Source organism: Carassius auratus, chromosome 12 (genome assembly GCF_003368295.1).
Source record: "Carassius auratus strain Wakin chromosome 12, ASM336829v1, whole genome shotgun sequence".
NCBI classification, from domain to species: Eukaryota; Metazoa; Chordata; class Actinopteri; order Cypriniformes; family Cyprinidae; genus Carassius; species Carassius auratus.
In genome coordinates, this window is record NC_039254.1 from 18,180,652 (window position 1) to 18,200,212 (window position 19,561).

At 36.7% G+C, this 19,561-nt stretch overlaps 1 protein-coding gene across 1 annotated transcript in view; it reads left to right on the forward strand.

Moving 5' to 3' along the window:
• Window positions 1-19,561, forward strand: part of rab26 (RAB26, member RAS oncogene family) — a 65,988-nt gene that overhangs the window by 24,541 nt on the left and 21,886 nt on the right. The window contains exons 3-5 of the mRNA XM_026277414.1: window positions 6,346-6,387; window positions 10,586-10,652; window positions 18,878-18,930. Coding sequence (XP_026133199.1) covers window positions 6,346-6,387; window positions 10,586-10,652; window positions 18,878-18,930 — 162 coding nt within the window. The remainder of the gene's footprint in view (window positions 1-6,345; window positions 6,388-10,585; window positions 10,653-18,877; window positions 18,931-19,561) is intronic.

Genomic DNA, 19,561 nt, shown 5'->3' on the forward strand with positions numbered 1-19,561 from the left:
AATTACTATTTAATTATTTATAAAAACTAATAAAATTGACAAACACTAAAAAAAGGCAAAAATAGAATTAAATTTAGCATGAAAGCAGAATGTCAAGTGATGAGTGATAGCACCCTGTCATGAGGCCAGCGCGAGTGAGGGCCTATAGCTGACACAGAATACACTGGGTAGCATATTCCAGCTGGATGTCTGCTCAAGGAGGACTTACAAAGGCAGTTTTCAATTATAAAAACTTAAAAAAATAAAAGCTCTATTGAGAGCAAGGGTTCGAAGGGAGCATTCTGCAGTGCTGATAGAACCACTGCGAGGTCCCAGGATGTAACATGCTGAGGGTGAGACTGGTTGAGCCTCCTGGCCCCCCTCAGGAACCTGATGATCAGATCATGCTTCCCGAGAGACTTACTATCAACAGGGTCATAGTGAGCTGCAATGGCAGCCACATAGACCTTCAGGGTGGAAAGAGACAGCCTTCTTTCCAACCCTTCCTGAAGAAAGGAAAGCACTGACCCGATCGAGTATCTTCAGGGGTCTTCAGGACGTGAAAGTGAAAGTGAAGTGACATTCAGCCAAGTATGGTGACCCTTACTCAGAATTTGTGCTCTGCATTTAACCCATCCGAAGTGCACACACACTGCAGTGAACACACACACATACTGTGAGCACACACCCGGAGCAGTGTTCATCATTTATGCTGCGGCGCCCGGGGAGCAGTTGGGGGTTCGATGCCTTGCTCAAGGGCACCTAAGTCGTGGTATTGAAGGTGGAGAGAGAACTGTACATGCACTCCCCCCACCCACAATTCCGTCCGGCCCGAGACTAGAACCCACAACCCTTCGATTGGGAGTCCGACTCTCTAACCATTAGGCCACAACTTCCCACGTGAAGAACACCAAGTGACGAAGAGGATGCACTTCAAAGCATAGGCATGTCTGGTAGACAAGGCTCTAGCTGAAGTGATGGTAGCTACCACCTGAGGTGGCAAAGTACCTAAACCTTCCGTGACCCGTCTATAACCCACACATGTAGGTTCCAAAGATTGGGACACGGGTGCCAGAGGGTGCCCCGTCTCTGAGAAAGAAGGTCCCTCCTCAGAGGAACTGGCCAGGGAGGGACTGTCGCAAGGAGTACAAGTTCAGGGAACCAGGTCTGGCCGGGCCAATATGGAGCAACCTTGACTCCTGATCTTGCACAACGTCTGTGAAAGAAGGCTCACTGGGGGAAACACACACCTGCGCAGACCCAGCGGCCAGCTGTGCACCAGAGCATCCGTGCCAAGGGTGGCAGTGGGAATTGTCCAGGAACCTGACACAGCATGCCCGATGCACATGGCACCCCAGCCCGTGGCAGAGGCATCTGTTGATACCACAACATGTCTGGACACCGGGTCTAGGGGAACACCAGCCTGTAGAAACGAGAGGTCCAACCAACAAGTGAAGGTTCGGAGGCAGGCCGGAGTGATGGTCACTCGGAGCGAGGTGTCTGTGCGCCAGATCCCCGCACTCGAGAGCTGAGGACTCAAGCCCGCCTTGTGATGCGGCGATCAACATTAGGTCATCCTCCCGAGCCCCGAATGAGATGTCAGTAGCCTGAGAGGGTCCAGCAAACTCATCCGGAAACTCAACCGGCTGCGGTGTTTGTGAAGGGGGTGTGGCCTGAGGAGGTTCGCTCGTCGGGGAAGCCCACACGTGACCCCTCAGATGACCCTGGCCACCAGCCGAAGTAACCCTCTTACGAGAAGAAGAGCTAGAACGGGTGCGGCAGAGGGGGCTCTATACCTTTTAAGGTTATCGAGTCTCAATCTTAACGCCGAGATGCTCATGTCCCCGCAATGAGAACATAAGTCATCCTCAAACGCAGTCTCAGCGTACTGGAAGCCCAGAGACGTGACCCAGCGATCGTGACCATCACGAGGAGCGATATATCAACCGCAGACCAAGGTACTCTGTGTACCATTGGCTCGTTTTGTTACCACTCGAAGGTGATTGGGCTCTCGGGCGAGATCCCCATTCGTCAGTGTCTTTCTGACGTAACGTAGAACCTGATCGACTGAAAAGGAACTAAGTGATACTCTTATTACACTCCTCAAATTATGAGAAAGAATCCTTTCACAGATCCTGCTGTATGAGCTATACAGTGAAATATGTGCGTATTTCTGAAATCTATGACGGCTGAAGCGAAGCTGCATAAATTGTGTGTATGTGTGTGTCTGCCGCTGGGAAGCCCAGGTGTCTGCTGGTAATTAAATCAGGACAGTGTTGAGCTGCTCTCTGCCTCCTGCCGCTGTAATGTCAGAGTGACGTGTGATGCTCATCTTTAGCGTCTCATGTGTGCTTCACCAGAGTCAACATCATCCTGCACCTACAACATATCAGAAGAAAAGCCCTGGCAAAATATGATTCTCCATTTCTTGTACTGAAAATAATTTGTGCATTTTTTAACCTGGTGTTGTAGAAGACTTTAATATAATTTAAATTAAGAGGAAGAATGTGTTGAAATGACTTTGCTGGAAACATTTTTCACTCAGAAATTGCTTAAGAAACTGCAAGTAACACACTGAATTGAACATAAAATAGAAACATTTAAATGGTGTTTTCTTGTAAAGCATAATCCGATAATCTTTGCAACTTCGAAAAAAAAAATATATATAAAAATATAAAAAAAAAAAAATAAAGAAAAGATTATATATATATATATATATATATATATATATATATATATATATAATCTGTATATATATAATCTGTAAATGTATATACACACATTTGCAAAAAGTGAAAAAGTATTAAACGCACTCTACACAAAAATAAAACATATAACTTTTTTACTTTTTTCATTATTTTACATCAGTATAATGAAACCAACATGAGATTCAGCACGATTTTTAAAGTCTGATTCATATAATTAAAATTAATTAAAAAAAAAGAATTGAAATGACTAAAAAAGGTTGTAGAAACAATTACAAAGAGTTTGCAAGTAAAGCACTGAATTGAACATAAAATTTTTAACATCTGAAATAGTATTTTGTTGTAAAATATATTAATCTGTGTATTGTTTGCAACTTTGAAAAGCAGTGTACAACCGTATGATTAGAATAATAATAATAAAAGATTAAAGTCATACCTCAAAATAATTCAGCTGTTTTTAAATGAACTTGAAAATATGAGTTGAATTTATAGCCAGTTTAAATATACTTAAAAATGTAAAACTGTAGCTGAACTGAAGTTTTAGAGCGGGATATTTCTTTAGTGTAAGGTCACTTGGCATTTCTGATTATATAAGGCTTTTTATGCCTGAGTGAGTCTAATCCTTTACCCTGAACAGACTCATTATCATTATGTGTGGGGCATTTAAATATATTATCAAGACCTCTTCATTTAATGGATTTTATCACCTTTCTAAAGATGAACATTATTGTGCTGTGGATAATGGACTATTGAATATAATTCAGTGAGATTTATCATATATATTAGAGTTTCTCTTTTTTTATTGGCACAACAGCCTTGTTTTAGTATTACTGAGATAGAATTGCTTTTTTAAGTTTTTAATAATATATATTTTTTTATAAAAAAGTTGCACTTTTGTCATTTGTATGAGTTATTGTATTGTAAATATGTCTATATAATTTTAATATATTTTTTCAGCTATATTTTATTTATTTTAGTACATCAAGTTAAATTCAATGAAAATGAGAAATGTTGCCTTGAAAAATATCTGAAATAAAATAAGTTTTTATAATTAATTTAATTTAATTTTGTTTAAGATTTATTTTATTTGGAATAACAAAAATATTAGTATGGTTTTAGTTTTAGTTAACGATACTATAATAACCCTGAGGCAAAATACTATATATTCATTAATAAATGAATTTAGTTTTATGTAGTTTTATTAGTTTTAGTCATAACATAAATAACATATAGTTTCGCCTTAATGTCTAAATGTTAATAAAAAAAATTAATTTACAAACTGATATGTTTCATTTTAATATACATTAATGTATGAATGTAGTACTTCTACATAACTGTACTATATAATTTTAATATTGGATGTTTATTGATATCTTTCTTGGCCATAACATGAAAATAATTGTTGTTTTATCATATTAGCCAGAATTGTAATAATGTTACATTAATGTTACAAAGTTTCTGTTGTAATTCTGTGTCCTTTTTACTCCCTTGTAATGCATCATTTTGCTGTACACACACACACACACACACACACACACACACACACACACACACACACACACACACACACACACACACACACACACACAGACACACAAACACAGATAATAAATTAATAAATTCAATTATTAGATTTAAATTGTATAGGCATACTTTTGGGTGTAAATAGTAGGTTGTTCCATTTTAATTTATATATATAAATATGTATAATTTATGTTGACAAAATAGTATATAGTATATTAAACATGTAATTTGAATGTATTATATATAATCTTTATTATCATAATTGTATTATTATCATATTTCTATGTTGTTTATATATTTATATAATTTATTATGACAAAACATTTATTATTATTTTTAACTTTTTTTTATTTAATTTAATTTAATTTAATTTTGTAGGCAGTTTTTTTTTTTTTTTTTTTACTGATCTACAGTTTTGTTTAAGCCTTTGCATAGTGCCTCCTCTCTTAACCATGTTAAATCACTGTAATGTGTTGCGTACTGCTTCTCAGTGTCATGTTTGTTCTGGTTTGTTCCTGAATTAAACCTTCTCCATGAGTTTCAGCTCCTCGGTGTGACCGCAGGTTTATTATGATGCATAACCAGCAACTATCGTCATATTCTGATGCAGTGACAGCTGAACTGACCCGAGTCCTGACGCCCACTGCTTTAGCAGAGAAACAGCAAAACTGAGCTTTTTTAGGAAAGTGTCACACCTTGCAATCGAGTGTGTGCTCAGCGCTGAGAGTCAGGCGGTCTGATGTCAAAACATGCCTGAAGATGACAGCGCTGTTGTTTTTAATGGTTTCAGCACTACTCAAGCAGAACAACCTGTCGTCCTACACCAGAGGAAGATACAGTACATCCAAAAGAGAAAATAAACCAGACCTGCCATGACTTTATTAGCCAATGAGTCAGTAAACTGCTGACAGCAAGCAACTCTTCATGTGTTTGTGCAGTCTTGGTGTGTGTTCATTTTCTCACTCATCATTAGGTGTGACAGTAATGGTTTAATGAGAGCATGTCGTATTCACACTCATTAGGATGTGCATCCGCTTAGATTAAGATCAGCTCCCAGAAGGCCTATAAAAAGACCTTTACTCAATTAAAGTGTGACAGGAGGAAACGACGCCCATCATGGAGGCACTTTTCCACAGGTTTTGTTACTAGAAAGATGCTAGAAAGAGAAATCCATAGGTTTCTATCATGCTCATTAACGATGCTACAACTAATGCATAAACTGATCGTTATAATAAATGCCACCAAATGTTTATAATTGATTAGTTGAGTCTTGTGCGGTGTGCACTGCATGGGAAAATCTGTCTGAGAATGTAAAGTAAACCGTGATCTTATTAAAAAACTAATTTCTAGGAAAGAAAATGCTTTACTGCTTATCTTTATTTTCATTTTAAACAACACATCCAAAAATAAGTGTGTGATAAAATAATATAATAATGATGTTTCTCTGATTTGGTTGTTGTTGAGGTTTACTTTTAGGTTTTAAAGTAGCTATACTCTACATGCAACTTAATATCCTAAATATTTTTAATGAACAGTTACTGTAATTTGATATAGTGGGATAATTTGTTTATATCTAGTAACATATTTACTTAATGCATTTATTTGATCAAAAATACAGTAAAAACTGTTTCTTAGATTCATATTACTGTTGAAGTCCGTTTTTACTGCTTCAGATTTTTGTGGAAACTTGATATATTTAATTTTTCTTTGATGAAAAATAGTTCAAAAGAACAACATTTAGTTGAAATAGAATTTTTTTGTAATGTTATAAATATCTTTACTGTCACTTTTGGTCAATTTAATGTGTAAATATTAATAAAATGAACCCTCATATATACTGCTCAGTGCTCACAGAAGTAAAGAGCTATTTTTGGACTTTCGTATTGAAGCTGAACAGAGCTGTGTTACGTGGCTGTGGCATCTCTGGAGATTTAATAAAAGTTCAAAGTCAGAAGCGCCACATTCTCTTCTGACATCTCACCTTCAAAGCGTGATGGATCTGCGCTGCTTTCCAGGAAAGTTAGGAGCGCTTGTGCTCAGTGACCCAAAGTTAAAGAGTAATGAGACATCAGCAGGGATCTGTTCAAATCCATGACTTGTGAAACTGATCTTTCTTTCCTCTTCTGTTTTATTGCAGAATAAGGTGCTGAACATCGATGGTGTGAGAGTTAAACTACAGGTGAGCAGCATTTTTTGCATGCACATTTTTTTTTTAAATAAAAGCTTAAAGGAATAGTTTACCTAAAAATGAGCATTTGCTAAAAAAAAGTCCTCACATTCAAGGCCATCCAAAATCTGATGAGTATTTCTCCATCAGGTGTGTAGAAATGTAGCATTGCATCAGTGTCTCATCAATGGATGCTCTGCAGTGAATGGGTGCCGTCAGAATGAGAGTCTGATAAAAACATCACAATAATCCACAGCACTCCAGTCCATCAGTGAACATCTGGAGAAGACGAAAGCTGCGTGTTTTTAAGAAACGAATCCTTCAAGACGTAAAATACTCATCTACCATTTTAACATTTTATAAAGTCCTGCGATTCATATTATGAATGAAATCAGATACTTATGCTAATACTTTTAATATAGCAAGCTTTTAACCATCTGTCGGCATGTGCATCATCTCAATAAACTCTTGAGTAATTAGATGATTTAATTACCTCATTTCAAAGCAACTCCAATTATCTGTGCTGTTTTAAATACTAAGGTGTTGCATCTGGATGTTCCCATGTTGCTTTGCTCCCTCTGGCTAATATTGAGTACGTAAACAGTGAACGTGCATCTCGAGGACCAGCTCTAATGAGAGTTTAACGAGGCTGTCATTAATCTTTAACGCTCCATTAGCAGCATGCCTCGCACTTAGTGAATGGAAACACACAGATTCGACAGCAGACAGACAGCTTCATAACCCACTCACCTGCACGCATAATCAGAGAATAGCATTACAGTGGATCGCTTTTAAGGTCGTCAGTGTAATTATTGTGGACCGTTGAACAGGGTGAGCGCTTGATAGGTGAATTAAGGTCGATATAGGGATTATTAAAGAACGCTGTGTCAGGTCAAATCTGCAAACATCTCAAAGTGAAACGAGCTTATGTTGTGAATTTTCACACATTAAGATTGTGCCTCATTACTGTGCAGCACGCTTGAGTTTGAGACACAAAAGTTAGTTTATCTTTCTCAAAATGTATAAAACATCAACTTCGGAAAATATGTATAATATAGTGTCTTAGTTTATTGTCTTGACAAGTTTGGGTTTCTGAGACGCAGAAGCGTAGACAGAGTCAATTACGCATTTTTATTCATGAGTTCACACTTCATATTGGCTTCAGAGACTCGCCACTGTGTTGTTATTTTTATTTATTTAAAATGTAAAAAATTAACATTTAAATTTATGCATTTGGCAGAGAGTTCTGTCTGAAGTGATTTACATTGCATTCAATGCATTCATTTCTATCAGTTTATGCATGGATTAAACCCATGACCTTTGTGTTGTTGCTAGTGTTCAAAAAATAGAGATTACAAAAGAGGGTTTTCACAGTGATGACATTAATTAGCTATTTTTAGGGAACTATTATTAATGAACTATTATGTGCTCACCCTCGGGCCATCCAAGATGTAGATGAGTTTGTTTCTTCATCAGATTTGGAGAAATGTATTCCATCACTTCTTCATCAATGGATGCTCTGCAGTGAATGGGTGCCGTCAGAATGAGAGTCTGATAAAAACATCACAATAATCCACAGCACTCCAGTCCATCGGTTAATGCTTTAGAAGCCAAAAGCTGTGTTTGCAAGAAACAAATCCATCAAGACTAAAATATGAGTCCATAATCCATTAATATTTCCATTTATTCATTTATCTAAAAATGACCATAAGATAGATAAAATAGATAAATATAAATATAATTGGTAAATATAAAAAGGGGTAAGAGATAATAAGTGAATAAAAAAGTAAAGGCATAGAGTTTATGAAGAGGCAGTTAGATGCTCAAGGATGGGATGAGTTTTCAGTCGTTTAAATTTACGTTTACATTTAATCATTTATCAGATGCTTTTATCCAAAGGGACTTACACATGAGGAGAACAATAGAAGCAATCAGACGAACAAGAGAGCAACAGAATACAAGTCTCAATTAGTCTAGCACACTGCACATAGCCAGGGTTTTTATCTTTTATGGAATCGAATAGAACAGAAAAGAATAGGTAAGTACTAGTATTAGTTCGTCAGGTGCTAGTGAAAAAGATGTGTCTAGACATTTTTTAAATTAACCCCAAGGGGTGTGGCAAAAAGTAAAATTTGTGAAGAGGGCTTCAGGAGTGGCAGTGTCCCTGGGTTGGATTCAAGTCTCAGTTCAGGGCCATGAGGTTGAGATGGGAACAAGTAGCAATAAATGAAATAACTTTTGCTTTATTTACAGCAGACTGGCAGTTCCATAGTCCAAATGAAATCCTATGTTTCATGAAAAAAAGCAAAGTAGTAGAGGACAGAGGGACAGACCATAGATTATTAGGATTGGCCTGCCTCCAAGGTCCAGTGCATGCTTTCCGAGTGTTAGTAGTAATAGTAGATATTTGAAAGCACATATTGTGTACAATAGTCTAAACAAGTATATAAGAACAAGCTGTGTAAAAATTAAAAAAAGGGGAGAAAAGCAATATTCGATTGTCCTTGCTAGGTGGAGTCTTGCAGGTCTTGCAGAGTCGTTGGTTTTTACACTCGTCTGTATTCATGCAACGAGGACTGCCGCGGTGAACTAACCAAATTTTATACTGTCCTGATTACTTGTTATTAAAGTCAGCCGGCCATGCCTTACAACTTAGCAAACCGAAACTAGAAAGTCACACAATATGAATGAGAACAAACATGAAAATAGTTTCCTAGCAATGACAACAGCGCTAAAATCCAAAGAGAACAGAAACAAAAAACACTTACATACTGCTGTCCTCTTCTGCTGCTCGACTGCTTCTTCTAACAAGTGCTTGACAACAGGTAAATAGGTATATTTACTGGCTTTGGCCCTGGCTTACTTAGCAAACTAAAACTGGAAAATCATGTGATATAATGCGATATAACAACAGAGCAGAATCTTGTTTACCAACTGCAATCCCAGTGATTTAGTGTATATAGAGAAGAGGAGGGGTCCTAGAACGGATCCCTGAGGAACTCCAGTGACCAGTTGATGTGATTTGGATACCTCTCCTCCCCAAGCCACACTGAAGGACCTGTGAGGTAAGATTTAAACAGTGGAGTGCAGTTCAAGTGATGTCCATCGATGAGAGGGTGAACAGAAGGATTTGATGATTAACATTGTTGACGCAGCAGATAGATCTAGCAGAATGAGAACTGAAGACTGGCTCTTGCACTCCACAGCGCTTCAGTGACTGACAGCAAGGCGGTTTCATTGAAATGTACATTTTTAAATCCTCTGCAGTAATAACGCTTTCTCTGGAGGTAAAGTTGTCTGGTCTAAATCGGGAGAGAAATCTGCAGAGATCAAGCACCATTTACAAGCCAAAAACAGCTCTTAACAAATATGCATGTGGATTTTGAGTCAACAGATGAAAATGGGATACTTTTTCACTGGAGGAAGTGTTATTATGGATTATGGACTCATGTTTTAGCTGGAAGCCATGGTTTGAAGTTAAAAACATCTTAATGATGGATTTGTTTATTGCAAATAGACAGTTTTTGGCTTCTCAAGACGTTAATTGATGGACTGGAGTGATGTGGATTACTGTGAAGTTTTTATCAACTGTTTGGACTCTCATTCTGACATTTCTACATTTCTCCAAATCTGATGGAGAAGCAAACTCACCTACATCTGGGATGGCCTGAGAGTGGGCACATTTTCAGTAAATTAATTTAAATGGATATACGATATGTGTATATAATAAATCTCAGAGTAATGATTCTGTTTGTCACACAAAACTAATGCATGTCTTCAAAAGTCTTGGAGCCATTTTTGATGTGTTTTTAATGCTTATTTGTATCTGTGTGTGTGCGGTTGTGTGTGTGCTCACGTTATCCCCCAGTCTTTGTTAATGTCTGGCAGTTCTGCTCATCAGCATTCATGTCTTCTTGCTCAGTTTCATCAGTGTGAAACATGACCCTGGCCAAGAGGTCTCTGCGTGTGTGTGACAGGTGCTCTTATCAGGACGTGGATGGTGTAATAGGTCTCGACCTCAGCCATAAATCCACATTCTAATCCTCCATCTCATGCATTAACACATCGGCTAATTAAAGCTTGTGTTCCCCTGCTTCACTTCAAATGCTTTTATAGTGTAGAGTAAAACCCGATTTTATAGTGTGTGTGTGTGTGTGTGATGAATGTTTGAATGAAGCAGGTAATGTTTGTGTCTCCTCTTTCTCTGTAGATCTGGGATACGGCAGGACAGGAGCGATTCAGGAGCGTGACGCATGCCTACTACCGAGATGCTCACGGTGGGTTGCATTGTACTGCAAAAATCATTTTGTTTATCAAAAAAGTTACATAAATAGAGCAAAAATTGAGGTTGCAGAAAAAAGAGAGAAAATGATTTGTGTTGCAAATGGGGCAAGAAAAAAATGTCAAGTTACTTGAAATGTCTTCCTTATATTTTTAATAGAAAGAGAGTGTTTTTTGTCCAATCCAAGCTGTTTATCACTCAATTTTAAACTATTTCGCCTTAACTCTATCGCTCTCTTCCAGACTTTAATGCACATTGTTGTATAGATCAGATTTGTTCATTTTTTTCTTCAGAAATTAACTGGCATTTGAACATAGCTCATTATTGTTATGTTTATAACTGAATAGGAATGACTATGAAAATATACATTAACAGCAGCAGAAAGTGGTTTACTCATAAACCATTTTGTGTGTGTGTGTGTTTGTTTTTACATGGTAATGTTTAAATAGGAATAAGACAATAGACATTTTGTCAATGCAAAGTGTGATTTACCTGTGAAAATGATTTTCCCCTGTGAATTAAGTTGATTTTTTTCTGACCTTGGCAGATGTTTTCACTTCATTTTGGGGTTTATTTCTTTATTTTTCCAGAAAACAAGACTTAATAAGTAAAGTAATTTAGCTTCTCAATGAAATGCATCTAGAATGTTTAGATATTTATACTGGGAAAAAAACTAAACAAGACCAATCTTTTTATTTATTTTTTTTTTGCAGTGAACCCATTGTTGATGTTATCTGAAACATATTTCTTTTTATCTCATGTAGTTTTGTTTTGAACTGAATAGCAATAAAAAATATATATCTATAAAATTTGCTAATGCATAAACATGAGCAGGAGTGCGATTTACCCTTGAACCCTTTTGTGATGTAGTATGCGTCATATCTTCTTTTATGTTGAGTACTTTTGTTTGTTTGTGAGGATGAGGGCATGTCACGCATCTGTCTTATTTGGATGCTTCTGCAAAGATGTATCATGAATTTGTGCTAAAATACTTTCAGACTGCACAGTTTGAGGTCAACAACAAAAGAAATGGGAAGCGTGCAATCCATTTGTTATTGTGCATGATTATATGGTTAGCATTCAGCATTGTTTGTCTGCTTTCAGAGCAGACCTCGCAACCCACCAGTTGAGATTCACTCATATGTGACTACCAAATTTCTCTCACATTTCTCATGTCATAAACATGATCTCCTGCCAGAACAACAACAGCGTAATCCAAAGGAAGAAACAATGCTTTTATTTTAAGGCTTTTCTCACTCATAGAAAACCATAATAGAGAAATGTTACAAACATTGCATTAATACCCTGGTGTCATTAACTTGCATGTAGATGGATAGTGGGGCTATGCATGAAGTGCAACATTTTTATTTTTCCTTATAAGGTTTTTTATCACAGAGAAAATGGCTATCAATGTTTTGTTATTACTGTGTCTTGTTGTTTTGGCAGCATGTATTTTTCATGACATGAAAAATAAGAGAGATATTGAGTTCTTGGTCATTGTTTTAGAACATTAAACCACATTAAGTATTTTAGTTTTACTTTTCTTGCAATTTTATTGTCTTTTAAGATTTTTAAGAGTTTGACTTTTACTCTAAGTTTGAATTCTGCAATGATATGACGTTCTTCTTGAAATTGTTATTGGCAAACAGAACTAAAAAAAACAAACATCATAGTACTAAACTCATAATAGAGATTGCATTTCAGATCATTTAAGATGCTGCAAAGATAACTTTATATTGAACTTTTTGTGCAGCCAATAGAAACATGAGTCAAAATAGTGTGTATGTGCAAATTTGTAGTAAAACACACTGAACACATGTTTGGCGCAGTTATTAACTAAAACTAAAACTAAAAATATTTCACAAAATAAATAAATAAAATAAATTTTGAGAAAAAAAATGAAATAAGCCTCTATATTTTTATTTAATAAAAAGTAATGTTTTAAATATAATGTTTTGAATACTGAAAGATGATTTAAATGATTTAAAATCCATTGATTGATTCATTCAACTTATTTGTTCAAAACAATGTTATTTTTTTGCCCCCTTTCAGTCGGGCACTCTCTACATCACTTCGGTGACCGACAAAATTGGGATATTGCTTCGATAGACCAATCTCCTTTGAGTGTAATCTAAACTAGCCAATGCACATTGGCATGCTATTATTGCATCCAGCTGCCGGCAGAAGGGTAATGCCGTCTCTAAGCAGAAGATGGCCCACTGGATTGTGGATGCAATAACCCTGGCTTATCAGGTTGTAGGCTCATTCAACTAGAAGTGTTGCATCCTCCTGGGCACTGGCTCGTGGCATCTCGCTTACAGATATTTGTGGAGCTGGGCCACCCCTAACATGTTCGCTGTAGTGTTCGTGTAGAGCCTGTATCCTCCTGTGTTCTCACCTCAAACGGGTAGTGGAACTGAGAGTCCCCAGTTAGTGTCGGCTTGCTTAAACTGCTCCAGAGTGTCCGTGTCAGGTAGACCCTGTTGAGATCCTCCATCACCTGGGGCAGCTGGACGCGGCGGAATGTCCAGCGCCAAGCCTACATGATGAATCCGTGAGAACCATGGATGGCTGGGTTCTATATTTAGACCTAAGCAGTACTCATATGTGTATAGTCCATGGTATTCACGGCGCAAATTTCTCCATATACACCTAAATGGATGCTATGTGTTTATTTGCTCCCGAGACTTCTTTCGGGAAGGATGGGGCTTCCGCTGCGTCCCGGTTCCAAGCGGACCGGGTACGTTTTCCCAGTGTTTTCCAATCCCACCCAGTGAGGTAGTGCTTTGACAATGGTGAGTGGAACCACTTGTTCCGAACTCATGGCGATTTGGTAGGGATCCCAATTTCGGAAAGGGATTGTCTCTGTTATGTTCAGTATGGTAGCCCTCGTTCCCTGAAGGAGGCAATGGAGACGTCCCATCCCGTCGCCCCGGTTGTTGTCACTGGCTCAGCTCCTCAGCGAAAGGCTGGTATGCAATGCACCTGCTGCCTTTTTATACTCACGCAGTGATCAGCGGCAGCTGGATGCAATAATTGCATGCCAATGTGCATTGGCTCATTTAGTTTACACTCGAAGTAGATTGGTCTATCGAAGCGATATCCCAATTTCGTCGGTCACCGATGTGATGTCTTCGTTCCCTCCATCAGGGAACAAAGGTTACCATACCATTTTATTTTTGCTATCCATTTTAATTTTATTTTAAGGTGTAGCAATTATTTTTGTCATTTTTATTAGTTTTTTATGTATATATATTTTTATGTTTTTTTTTTTTTTTTTTTTTAGTTTAGTTTAGCCTGAATATCACTCAGGATATCTGATATATTGTACCAAACATACAGTACACCTCACACCTTAGAAGAGATGCACAACTGAATTTAAATTATGTAAGCTAGCTTTAGCATACCTGGTACAGAAAGAGCCACTGTGAGCTACAGTGAAATGCAATTAGTTTGAAGTACCGTCCATCTAAAGCAAAACCAAATGACAGATCGTCATAACAAAATCCATGTTCTTGTATACAGAGTAACTGTTTTGCGTTCCCGCAGTAGCTTTTGAGTTTCAAAACTGTTTTAGTGAATTGTTAATTTTTAAGTTTTTAAAGCTTTCTGTGAGGATGTGCGACCCTCCCACAGCAGCCCACGCTCTTACACTTCAAACAAGACCGACTGGATCATAAAAAGCTGCTATTATGACTCTTTTAAAAGAGGTTCTGATGCACTTACACACACTCGACATCCTTTCACCGCACCTTTCCAGCGGGGAGTGATTGACGTTTAAATTGATGCTAGCAATGCATTTAATGCACGCTTTTTGTGGCCAACTGTTTTCCTCTTGTGAACTTGTCACATGCAAACAATCCTAAACTCCTCAAATCACATCCCAGAGAGTCACCTTAGCCGTCAGGGCTGCTGCTGTCCTGCATGTGTGGAGCTTTATTAGGGAGCATGTGAGTCTGAGCAGATCTCCTGGACTCCTGACGCCCACGGACTGCCTCTCCCATCTGTGCCGTGCCTGTGTGCCATCATCAGCTCACCGAGAGACATGGCACTGCACCACAGACCACAGCAAATATGGGAACTGGGAGATGGATGCGTTTGAATGTTGCTCAGATGATTCATATTTCATCCTGGTGCTCTTCGGCGTGTTTTTAGCATCAGAAATGTTGCTTAGTATCACAATGTCTTCAGAAATGCAATTGCGGCATTGTAAAGGTTTTTTGAGCATGCACCATAGTATTCTTTGAAAGTACCATAGCATTTGAATATGCAATTCATTCAGTAACATTGTATACAAATGTATACTATATTAGTGCTGGGTAATGATTAATTGCAAATTGCCAAAATAAAAGTTTAAAGAGATGTGGGGATGTGTTAAAACGAGACGTTTTGGGGGGGTGTGGACGAGTCTTAAATTTGATAAAGAATATCTCTTTGGATTTGAGACTTTAGTCTTTGCAACTTTACAGATCTTCTTCATGCACCAAGAGATTGTGACACTCCAAAGAGAAAGGAACAATTGATATCGCATCACATGACCCCTTTAATATAAACTACTATATACAACAATATTAGCTTGAAATATTAGCTTATTTTCCTAAATTAATTTACTGCTTTCACTGTGCTTTCTTTGTCTCTTGTTTATCTTTCTTACTTAAATCAAACAAACAAACAAACAAACAATCAAAAAACTCATTACATTTATGGCGGTGAGAATTGGGTGGGTTGACCTAAAAAACAGGTTTTGTCTTCGTGATTTAAAATGTAATGTTCCTTGATTTTAGTGTGAAAAGTGAGCAGTTTGAGACATTTCTCTTATGTCAGTCATACACTACTATGAGAAGTGATGATCTCTCAGCTCTCCTTTATCAGCATCATCAGACAAAACAAACACAACGTGAAGGGAAAAAGAAACAGATGCTCTTCAGAGGAGCTTTCAAAGCCATTCAGATGAAATCAATGATGTATGAGTTTTATTCAGTTGAATGTGTGAGCTGTCTGTAGTGATTGAACGCTCTGCCTTATTTACCTAATTTGATATTCAACCACTTTATAACCAAATGCAAGGCTAATGTGAATGATGAAATGTCTTTCAGAACTAAAGGTGCAGTGGTTTGTGGGTAGTTTTAGTTGAGTCTCTCTCTCTCTCTACCTCTACTTTCTCTCTTCCACCTTTCTGGGTCATAAATAAATGATAGTATTTTTGGGTAGGGTTTTGAGAGCAAGATAATAATGGCCTTCAGAAATGGTTTTGACATGATTATTGTTAATTGCAGTCATTATTGAAGTGCCACTCACATCTGTCAGTCTAACTGGGCTCTGAAAAGGCACTTTGTGACGAGTCTTTGTTCCTTTGCTCCAGTTTGATTGTTTATTCGGGACAATATGGATTCAAAGCAGCATTTAACATCTTTTGTTCCAGCTTTTGCATATACATACGGGGAAGAGAAGACGTCACATCTTATATGGAGATTCTGTATGAAGCGGTGGATATTTCTGCCTACTTAATTAGCTTCTCTCAAGAACAAAATTATGGCTGTTTCAAAATCTAGTGAGATTTTTCTGACATGTTGAAGTCATTGAATTGCTACTTTTAGACATTTTCACCACATCTCAAGTTATGTTTATCTGTGATGGAAATGACATCTATGGAATAAAATGTTAATTTCATAAGAGTTTATGGCTCGATCGGAAATGACACAAAATCACAGCAAAAGTGACATTTCGATTTTTTTTTTTCATCTCAAATTTAACCACAAGCTCTTCAGTCTTCTTGAGAAACAACTAACTATTTATTGAAAAAAAATTTTTATTATAGGCAAGAGGTATAAATGGACATTTAATATTTAAAATTTAAAATTAATTTGAAAAATATTACGCAAAATTATTAAAATGTTAAATATTAAAATGTTTTTTTCACTCTTTGTTTAGATTATCATAATTTTTTTATTTTCATAGTTTGTTTTATTTTCACAAAAGCATTTGAAAATAGTTTTCCAACCGGTCATTTTCTGACTTTTTTACTTTTCTATGCATATATATATATATATATATATATATATATATATATATATATATATATATATATGTGTGTGTGTGTGTGTGTGTGTGTGTGTGTGTGTGTGTGCCCTTTCTGTTAAATTTACAGACACTTCTTTAAACCCTAAAACACAGCAAAATTCAGCGCATAATTCACAATACAGGTAAAACCAGTGTAAAATAAATAAATGCATGAATAAAATATTCCTTAATATAAACATAGTACATTGGGCCTTATTTTTTTTTAGAGATTTTTCTTAGATTTTAGGCTGACTAAATAAATTAGTGAATTTTCAGATCATTTATTTTCTAAATAAAGTCCACAGCTGAAGAAAAAATGCAATGCAATACATTAAAATGCACAATCTACATTACACATGAGGTGTGTGATGGCACAGTGTTTTTGAAACATGGCCTGTGTAACAGCACATTTTTATAGTTTTACAGCTCTTTCTCTTTCTCTTTGTTTAGTTGCATTAAAAATGCAATCCGCGCAATTAAAACTGCTTCACAGGTTTGTGTAAAATACTCTGGAGATACACAGCTGAATACTCTGAATAATGAGCATTGCTGAATTAAAATGCAGGCGGACGATTTCTCTGTTTCTCTCGCTGTGAGACGAGTGAAGAAAGTTCAGATATATGTACATGCCACACTCTAAAACGAGTGCATCAGTTTGGATCAGTCTTTTTGAGTTACGACCTCTTCTAATGAAAATATGTTAAAGTAACAAATTACGCTGAATTATAGCAACTAAACATTTTAAGGAATTAACACACTTTAAAGTTAATAACTCAATAAAATGTATTTGCTACAATTAATTTCAGCATGTGGCCCTGGATCCAATTAATCTCATCTATTTCAGTTCAAATTAATGGGCTAGGATGGCACATGCTAAATCTAATTTATTTTGCATGCAAATATAACTAACAAGAAAGATATTACCTGACATCCACATTAATGCATCATGGTCAGTAGATCTTGGTATTACAGTTTTTCTCTATTACTAACAATTTCAAAACTTCGCACCAACTTATGCAAACTTCAGACATCAAGGTCAGTGTCAAACATTTTAGTCAAAAAAAAAAAAACATATTCAGTTTTTTCAGACTCAGACTTTGGCAGGTTGACTTTGACTTTTTGACACAAAAATGGCATGCATATAACATGCAGTTTTCACATGCAAACAACAACCCATTTTTGCATATCAATACCATGAGTTTTTGTTTATATTTGGCGTACTATTTATGCACACTTTCATGAGATGGGTTTGGACTAAAAGAGGAACAAAAGCAATATTTAACAGAACTCATCAAAATAATGTTTGCAAGGTTGAATTAAATCAGTCAGTTCTTTTAAACCGAAGCATGCTGTGTAAAAGTTTCTCTGAATGTCTTTCACGAGCGTCTACAGTCTCTGATGCACAATCTCACTCCCACGAGCAGAAACTGTTTCAAGGTTACAGCGCTTTGTGTTCCTGCTTTATTGAAAATACCCCCTCACATATATTTGTTCAGACATTGTAAATGGAGAACACCTGGCTTTTGAGATGCTCGCAAACAAACTGTCAATTATTTCCGTGAATCGCTGTCTCATCTGTTTGGACTTTTTATGCAAAGACTTAAGCATTGCATTGTCTTACAAAAAACGAAGACTTAATTAAAAGCGTCTTGCATGCAAACTCTAGCTGTTAAGAGCTGATAAAGCAATCTCCATTCAGAACGTCTCTTCTCTGTTCTGAATAACGGTGTGTGTGTGTGTGTGTGTGTGTGTGTGTGTGTGTGTGTGTGTGTGTGTGTGTGTGTGTGTGTGTGTGTGTGTGTGTGTGTGTGAGAAAGACAGAATGCACAGCCAGACGTTGTTTGTTCCTCCGTCTGTGCCACTTCCCTCGTACCAGAGATGGTAATTATCCTTTAATGTTTGCCCTTCACGGACCTCCATCTCCCCCAAACCCCAAATAAAGGACTGAATCCATAAACAAGCTTCTGGAGTGCTTCAGATTACATGCTTGTAAAGCCAGAGGACTCATCCACTAACTTTATACTGCTTTCTCTTCCAGTAATAAAAGATTTTACAGAGTGCAAAAGGACTTTTTGTGTTTGTGTTTAGAAACAACCAACGTCGGAGTTGAAGTTAAGGTTTTTCATATACATGTGATTAATGTCTCGTCTGTCTTTTCAGCTCTTCTGCTGCTCTACGATGTGACGAATAAAGCTTCTTTTGACAACATACAGGTAAGCCTCGTGTGCATTTAGGGATCAATACCTCTTTTGATATCACAAAAAAAATATTATTTGTAATAATAAACTTATGAAAGTCCTCTTTTATTGAGTTTATCCTCTTAAAGAGCAATTTTCCTGCATTTTAATGTTTCCCTGAAGGTTTCTTGCCCCAATCTTTTTTCATCTTTTTCCATTTCCATTTTATCTTTAAGCATATACATAAATATCCTGTAATTGCTTGCCTATTTTCTCTATAAGTATGCATTAGAAATGCATTATTAAATGCAATATAATTTGCGCTGCATCTTTGCTGCAGCTTCTGTATGTTACTGTGTGATCAAACAATTCATTGCAATAAGATAAGAGAATCAACACAGATTTAATGGATTCATTTGTGCATATTTTTCTTATAATGTCAGTATTTTTACACTGGATGTTGTTGTTACACTAATGCACTAAGAACTGGCTCATAAGAGTTATTGTTCATGAATGGGAGCTGATTAATCACATTGTTTTTTGTGTTGGCATTGTTTCTTAAACTCACTTCAAAAGACCAATGAAAAAACTTTGTTTTATTATAAAGTCAAAATAAAATCAACACAGGTTACAGCATAACTAAAATCCTTTGAGAATCGTATTCTTT